The sequence below is a fragment of the Labrus mixtus genome, chromosome 2 (assembly GCF_963584025.1).
Source record: "Labrus mixtus chromosome 2, fLabMix1.1, whole genome shotgun sequence".
NCBI lineage: Eukaryota > Metazoa > Chordata > Actinopteri > Labriformes > Labridae > Labrus > Labrus mixtus.
The window spans coordinates 23,530,460-23,539,376 of NC_083613.1; the positions used below are offsets into that span (position 1 = coordinate 23,530,460).

The following is an 8,917-nucleotide window of genomic DNA, read 5'->3' on the forward strand; positions in this document are numbered from 1 at the left end:
TGGTGCTAAAGCTCCCAGTTTCACATACACTGTATCATTTCATTTGATGATGGATGGTAGCAGATTTGTGTCTGTCTCTCTGAGTTTGAGGATACTTCCCTCACATACAGTTCTTTTATAGACTGGTAGGAAGGTAACGTCATTTGCTAAGGAACTCTACTTACTGAAGTGCAGAATTGAGTTTCTTGTTTTACCTATGTGTTTCCATTTCTGCTGCTGTTTCTCCCCGTCTACAATTCATGGCCAATATTGTTCTTTCTACTACACTACACTTAATTAGAAATGTAACTTAATTTGATTAAACTAGTTACTTTGTAGATAGAGTGAGCCAGAATCCTTAACAACTGCAGCCTAACAGCTTTTGGACTGTCATATTGGAGGGCAAAGGGTGATGTCTTGACTCATGACTGCCGTGCAAACGTTTCCACTTCCTCAACATTTCATCCAGTGAGACAGCAGCCGCCTGTGGCCGTTAGTCTGAGAGGAAACAACAACAAAGGACTCTTGCAATACCATTATTACCATTTTGGGTGCCTGCCAGAAACACTCTGGATTACCTTGCATGGCAGACAAATTGGCAATTGGAACGGCAGTGTAATGGAGGCTAATTGCCTGAGTGCAGGGTTAGTTTGTATTTCATGCAAATCTCATGTGCATAGTAGAGAGACTTGGCCGACAAACAGGACAAGTAATAGCCATTCTGAAGCAAAAAGGCGATTGAAAGTGGCTCTTTGACACAGGCTGTTTACCTCATATGCACTAATTATTGCTCACAAGCACTGATGACCTCATTTTTAAATACGCTATTTCGTGGAACAAATTCCCAAGACGGCAATTTAATAAGCTTCTACAACCTTAAATTTTATGCTGCAATACAAGGTATTTCACTATAAATGTGTTTGCTCTAATGGTGGATGATTTGTTTAGGGAAAAGCTGAAATAATTTAGACTAATATCAAAAAAGAATGAGTGTGATTATTTTGTCTAACCTACATTTGAGTTTCTCAGGTGGGAAAGATATTTTTTTGAAATAAGGATGCTAACTCTCCTCTTACAAAAGCAGTTCACAGACATGTTTTAAAGTTTGAAATCAAGTTGCTATACGTTCTCTGAAAACTGGCTGTTAAAAGCATTTCATCATGTAGATTTAAAGTTGTCTTCAGCGTGTGTGTTTTTATTTCACAGGTCTGTAACATGCTGTAATCCCCTCAATGAATCAGTTAATAGTTCAAATTCCACACAGTGTGGATGCACAGAGCCTGCATGGCACTGGCTCCACTTTCACACTGTTCCATATTTTCTTTTCCATGTTTGTCTAAAAGGTTTTGCTTCAGAGCAGGATTTTCAACCTTAGAACCCATAGTGAACAAAATAATGTCACTTCAAGATCTGCTTTGGAGCTTTTAATCATATCACATGGTCCTCTCCGCAGATGGAAGCAAATGTCTTGGCTTTTAAGTGTTCATTTAGTTGAATACCAAAGCAGATAAGCCACATCTTAAGTTCATATTTTTGTGACAACTTTGACCTGAGCCCAAAGTTTCACTGCACGGTTGTGTTAAATGACCTTAAATCAAGTATGATGGAAATCCAACTCCATAACCCTTATTAAATTACTTTTTGAGTTTGTTAAAGGATACCACATTTTACTCAAACCCCAAGGCTTCAGCTTTTGTGGCTGTATCAGGTATGAACAGGTTTATTCAGACACAATTGACAAAAGAAACTTTAGCCCACTGAGGAGACCAGAGATGATGTGCTTTGTATGCACATCTAGCTCATCGTCAGAGGGTCAGGTCATGGTCAATAAGAATAAAATACGAATATCATCAAGTTAGAGATTTCAAGCAAGTGTGTTTTACAAAACAGACCCATGTGGCTTTGGCAGGGTCAAGAACTCTGGTGGACCATGATACTGTACCCAGGGAAACTTTTCCCTGCCTGTTTGTAGTCTGAAAGTCTGTAGCGTGCAACACATAAATGCAGTAGTGCTGCACTCTGGCTTCCTAAAGGGTACCTAGTTATGCTCCCCTTAACCTCACCATCTGCATCATGCTGCTATTCAGAGCCAAGATAAATCACAGAAGCCCCTGTCCACGCTGGGAATAGCTTCTTCCAGATAGGAAGGTCAAGGGTTGCATTGCTGGCGAAGGTTGACTGTCCTCAGGGCTAAAAAAAGAGCCTAGGGGTTGCAGAGCGGCACAGGCCCTCACGCTCAATTAGGATCAAAAGAAACATCAAACTTGAACTTGTATTTGGGTTACTGAGAGACATGGAACTGGAGCGGGGAACATTCTGGATCAAAATACAAAAACCAGACCCTTCATGGGGTCTTTTTCTCTTCTTTTTTTTTAGAGAAATAGCCCTAAAAGATTACAAGGTTAATAGACAAACAAGGAGAGTTCAGTTTATAAATCAGTAGCAGCTGTTTTCAGCATTAGTCGGCCATTGTTATGCTGTTTCCAAGGTGTTTGTTTATGCTGCACTAACCTAACGGGACCTCTGACCCAGCCAGAGGAATGTGAGAGCAGAGACAGTGTGAGAGGTCACCGCCATCATTTACATCCTAAACACATGACAGGCTGTTAGGCAGAGGTTAAGGCTGGTCAAGTTCACACAGGACAGCACAGGTCCCAACGTTTTGTGCTGCATTCAAGGCCCTCCTGATTTTTCGTTCCCTCTGTATAGTCATCACTTTATGTTGCTCGTACACACACACACGATAGACTTGTTTATCATGCGGTCTTTTGCCTTGATACAGCTGAATACATGCAACAATAAGAGAAAAAAAATGACATTAATTATATCTGAGTTAGAGAGGTGAAGGAAAAGAAATTGTGAGTAAAATGATGTTTTTCAGGCTAAACTCTGAGGGGCTTTTGTGTAGCCTTTAAGGCATTTCTGAATTGTCTCTCCCTCTGTACTTATGTTGCCCATGTACACACATGATACACTCCTTGATCATACAAGGATTCACCTTGATACAAGTCAACATGTGAAGCAAGAAGAGAAAAAAAGAGGAAGAAAAGAATTACATGAATGTTCCCGATGTGCAGCAGACTCTCAACCCTGGCAAAACCTTTCACGTGAAAAAAGAAAAAGAAAAAAAAAGATTCACAGTGAATAGATTTGCATAGAAGACTGAAATTTGTCCTTGTCTAAATGAGAACATGATGCAGCCAAAGTTAGAAAAAACCACACTGATTTTCAGGTTGTCCTTGTCATCCTTTGATCCCTTGTGAAAAGGCTAGACAGTCATGCTGCAGTGATCGGTCAGGGTCAAAGTCACACTCCACTTTCCCTCCCTCACTCCTTTTTTTCTCCCTCCCTCCTGTTACACTACTGTAGTTTTGTGACTCGGGCAGCTGGTGGTGCTGTAAGACTTAAGTGTCCCACGTTGCTTTTTCTCCCTCCGACATAACAAGGCTGTCACCTTTTCTATCCTCCTTTGTCCTCTCCCTTCCATCACTCAGGTCCATACGTCAATGCTGAGCCACTGCAGCATCCTCCACCAGTCTGATTTGATGGGATGGAGGGGAAGGGGGGAACCAGTGCCCTAAACAAACTAGGTACATTTATATAAAGTATGAAAAACAGGTAACCAATTTGAGGTTTCTAAATGTAAATGTGGGTTTGCAGAGGGGTTGTGGGTCTAAACTCACAACTCAGATGTTGACATGCACACTCAACATGAAAAAGTGAATGCATCCTTTACTCTTTTTTTTTTTTTTTTTTGAAGCCCATGGTTCAAAAAGGTACCTGCCACTGGGTCATCTGTGTGAAAGGTATTAATTGGGTTCCCTGTGAGGCCACCTAGCCAGCGGCTCAGTTATGATTCCAGTAGGTAAATATTTGCCTGCACTAACCCTCACTAGATGCCATAATGATTCTTTCTGTGTTGCACTGTGTACAATGCGTTTCTGTGTACACATCACTCACTGCCTATGTCTGCCTCTTGTGTGTGCGCGCAAGTGTGTCTGTGTTGCAGCTCAATCCCCCACCAACATTCCCTCTCCACAGCTGCAGCTCGCCAGAGTTTGATCAATAACGCGTCCTTCATTCTCAAGTCGGGCCTGACCTTGGCAGCCTTTTGTCTCCTTCCAGGGGCCAGAGTGCGCATGTACAGGTTGGAAAACAAGGCTCTCAAAAAAATCACCCTTGGAAAGAAAAAAAGAATTCCCCTCACTGCTTCCACACCACAGCATTCTCATTAAGAGCCTAATGAATCATATATTTATAGCCTTCTTATCTTAGCGTAATGAGGTGATGCCACTTTTGAACTCATTTGCTAAATCACCACAGGCAACACTGAAATGGAATAAACTTCCAATTCTTTGCATATGCTGCCGCTTTCATTTTCACCTGCAAACTTCAATAGATAGCCAATCCACACCTGACTCATGAACAACGTGCATCCATGCGCAGCCACTGAGGACAGAAGCAAAGCAGTGTGGTGCGAGACATGTAAAGCTCTAAAACATGCAAGTCTGCAGCAGAGGGCAGCAGGAGTGGATGTGACAGATCTGTTTACATGTTAATGCAGCCTGACGTAGCCTGCAGGTGGCACCATTTATAGATTAGTCCTGCAGTCACTCTTTTTGTCTCATTCAGTAATGGATATCTAAATGGCCAGTAAGTGAAGGATTCTCTTGCACTGAGATATATCGAATTGTAGCATAAAACTGCATTTAAACATGTAAGGAGACCAGATTTGTATGCATGGATACTCCATCATGCACATATTAAATATGCTCTATGATTAAGTACTGGATATAGGCAAGGTTGAGATGCAGGTACATTACTTGAATGAATCAAACACTCCAATCAGTATAAAGTTATTCAATTCAGTCATACAGAGCTGCAGGAATACTCTCAGAAACATGAATCATTTTCAATTTGAAAACAAATAAGCTAAAACATGAATAAGATTTTAATGTGTTTTAGCTATCAAGTAGAAATGTAGTTTCATTATTTTAATGTGAACATTAAACGGTTTCATCTGGAATTAAACAATCAGCCGTTCATCATATTACTTGTAATATTAAGTCAACGCAGGATGAAGAGTACCTTGTACACAGGCCATTCAGTAATGAAGTTCTGCGGGCAAGTCGTATCAAGATCAATTACAAAACAGGCATATTAGTACTGACAAATTACAGAAATATGTTCTAATCCTTTGGAAGCCTTGTGGTGAAACAGTGGTAGATGTGTTTGCCTTTTGATTGCTCCAGGGATCAACTTTAAGTGAATGATTTATCAGAAAAATGCCCATCTTTTTACGCTGCTACAATCCTACTGGCAGAGGAGACACTTAATATTCCAAGAGTTAAACTGTAAGATATTAAAGTATGAACTGGAGCTTCCCACAAGAATGACAATGGAGCCTGTTTAAATCCTTCTGTTTCTCTAACACCTACTTTACATATACATAACCAGTGAGAGCAGTTTCCCTAGTGATATTAACACCAAAATGTTTTTTTTTTAAATATTCACCGAATTGGATACAAATCAGAACTCAGGATTTATTCACACATTCCACTTTTACAAAAACAAACACTCTGGAATTGAGGATTTACAGAACTAAAAAAAAAAAACGGAAGTTGTCCACCGACACATCAACACTGAAACATAAAATAAAACCCATCCATGTTCATTACACTTTCCTCTTCTGGGTGCTGATGTAGAGGACTGTGGAAAGACAAGAAAAGAAAATCAAAGTCTGCCGTTTTAGTGAGAAACACTTGACACATATCTGATCATTTATAAGTTAGTGACACATCATTTCTTACTTCCTGTTCATTTGATCGTCTGTTCAGAGATACTTCAAGGTCAATTATCTAATAAACTGCTGATAATATCAAGATCTAAAAAGTAAGCTTTAAAGCAAATTAAATACTCTTTTCATCAAGTGTTCAGTGGAGACGACGAACTATAAAACTGATAATCCACCAGAACTCAAGAGTAATGTCCAAAGTATACAACAGTAATACTTGCTCCCAGTGGGACATATAAATGGAACTGACACTTGGTTTAAGAATAAAATGTTATTTACAAGCAAAGTGTTGATGCTCTTTGTATTTGCAACCCATACATCTAGAGGCAAACTACAAATAAACACTTTGTTGGAAAGACTAATCATCTACAGTAGTTCACATTGTAGAAAAAAACTACAAAGAAAATATAGAAAGTTTTACACAGATTGCTCAGGGTGGTGACAAAAGGTTGCAGACTGTGCAGAAAAAAAAAGTTAGGCAGACCAATTGTAACTTTTATTTTTATCTGTTATTACCATCCTTCTGCTTTTTCTAAAAAAATAGTCCCAACTTTGAAAGTCTGACAACTCTACAACAGCATGAATCCCATCCTCACAGTATAAACAATACACGGCTACAATGAGAAAAATCAAGACAAATAGCTTTACATGTGATCAAACAAAGTTGTGATGAAAAGGGAAATCATAAATAAGTTTGAGTTTAAAAAAAAGAGGATGCCATCTGTTTTAAGCTTACCAACTTATTAATAGGACACTTTCAGAAAAACATTTACAAACTTAATTTCCAATAGTTGTTTTACCTTTCTTGTTTTCTTTCTGCATAATGACAACTTTAAAAAGTGTTTCTACTACAAATCAAAATGCCTGCTGTGAGAAAAGGCCCGGGTTAAAAACTTGTTTTTAAAACCATGACTCATATTCCTAAATTAATTGGTCTTTGTAATCAATATGTTTTTGTTTGTGAAGAATAAGCCTGAAATAAAGGATGCTCTTACATTAACAGACACATTTTAGATTAAGTAAAACACATGAAATCTTTATGATTTGTGTTTAATGCTGCGATGTCCATTAGTCTGTCCTTACTGTGCTGTTCTTTATGTTTTAACTATTGTAAAGTGTCTTTGAGTTTTTAAAAGCGCTTATAAATAAAATGTAATATTATTATGATAATATGCAGTGTTTCCTCTTACTATCTCTGCTTTAGTCCTTTTTAAATAGTTTTGCACCAAAACACAAAGTCAAATTCCTTGTATGTGTAAATGTGCTGAGTAATGAAAAACGATTCTGATTCGTGTGGGTGAAATATCACACACTCAAACCCTTAAAGAATCTAATTTGAAAGAAACTTGTGTTCAGATCATTTTAAATGTGGCGTAATGTTGTGTTAAAAACACTTAATTTGTCAGACATTAAGTCATGCAGAAAAAAAAAGTGATTTTCTTGGAAAGCACCTTTAAATATTAATTAATATTCAGTCTCCTAATATCTTGGATACTGCATGTAAGCAAGTACAGAAATGTATTGTGGTGTAAACTATCTAAAACACATTAAGGTGTTATTTTCAGCTTTATAAAGAGACGCAGCAGAGGGGAAACATTCAAATGTAAAACCTTTATCATGTCTCAAAGTATATTTACAGATCTGAATATCTCACCATTGTTTCCTCTCAGAAATGCATCTCCGTACTTGTTCTTCAGCTGTCCATTGACATACTCTTCAGTCTGCTCTATGGCGATGTTCATGTAACCATCCAGACAGGCCAGGACACCTGAACACACATTTACACGTGAATTGTTATGGCCACAGGAAATTTCACCACTTTGCAAATAAGAGAGGTAGGCCTCCATAAGTTACCTCTGTAATCCACACCAGAGTTCAGTTTGACGACCACAGGTCTCCCAATGATCTGTTTCAGGAAGTCACTTGGGGTTTGCTTTCTCAGACTCATCTTGACTGGAATCTGAAAGATTTAAAGAAAGCTGATTTAATGTTTGTAGTTTACTTCATCGAGCTACATTAGCACCATACTAGCTCAACAGCTTTTATACAGGTAGCTGAATCGATGAATTCACTCATTCAGGGTTTGCTTGACCTACAGCTGTTTCTGATTTTAACAAAACAACGAGATAAATTCTATGTTGACAAAAAGCGTCAGTGGCAAGCTAATTGGCGTAGCATGCTAACGACGACTCTACGGTGAATCTGCTTGCATTAAATGGTTTTAAAAAGTCGGTTTTCTCTTAAGTATGTTGTATACGTCAACTGGCATCGAAGCAAAATACTCTGGTCATTTATTTATTCATAAATTGGCAAAAATAGCTACACGTCTGATAGCATTTCACTTACTCGTTGCACGTCTTCCAAACGACTGTATTCGGCATGGTGTGCGCGTTGACCAATCAGAAGCCAGCTCTCTACGGCGTCCAATTGAGGACAAAAATCTGAACTGCGTATTTTTTTCTGTAAGTGTTTTACAGACAAAACGGTATTAAACTCCTTGTGGTTGAGTTATTATCTAGGAGTATTAAGTGTTACACTATGTTTAAAGATTAAATATGCCAATAGGGTTCTATTGTTCTGAGTTTACCAAAGTTGTGGGGCCTATTTTAACCTAAAAATGACAGGTAAATTTAGATAAATGAGATAATAAATTCTAAATTATTGATGCTAATAAGTCTGATCCTAATGACGTGTATTTAACAGCAATTTATTTTATGTCTTTAGGAAAATCCACTTAATAATTAGTACATTGGAAGTGTGTGTTTATATTTATATTTGAATATTTCATAGATAGATATAGCCTATGGAAAGTAAATCTATCTATCTATGAAATAATCAAATATCCAAGTTTGAGATAATGACCATTGTGAGATGTTTCTAATTTCAGATTATTTCAAGTCATTTTTAGGAAAGTATGTATTCTGTGGGCGTTTGTTCCCAGCAAGTGTAACTGAAAAAAAGAAAGCTTGTGAAGAAAATTTCAGTGGAAAAAAATGCTAAAATGAAAATTACATAAAAACTGCTACCTAACAATATCTTGTTATAATTACATCAGAAGAGCTCGATTTGAAATTCTGGTCCTTATGGTAAACATTTTTCCTATTATCTGAATCTGAATCAGAATTGTTTTTTATATAGGGCGTA

General features: G+C 37.9%; 1 protein-coding gene across 1 annotated transcript; it reads right to left on the reverse strand.

Annotated features, from left to right (window-relative positions):
- Nucleotides 1–5,508: 5,508 nt before the first annotated feature.
- Nucleotides 5,509–8,200, reverse strand: lsm6 (LSM6 homolog, U6 small nuclear RNA and mRNA degradation associated). Its single transcript, XM_061057259.1, has 4 exons — nucleotides 8,120–8,200; nucleotides 7,628–7,733; nucleotides 7,428–7,541; nucleotides 5,509–5,688 (listed from the first exon to the last, which is right to left on the reverse strand). Exons 2-4 carry the CDS (start codon nucleotides 7,719–7,721, stop codon nucleotides 5,654–5,656), a joined length of 243 nt encoding a protein of 80 aa, XP_060913242.1. The 5' UTR covers nucleotides 7,722–7,733; nucleotides 8,120–8,200; the 3' UTR covers nucleotides 5,509–5,653.
- Between the last annotated feature and the right edge of the window lie 717 nt (nucleotides 8,201–8,917).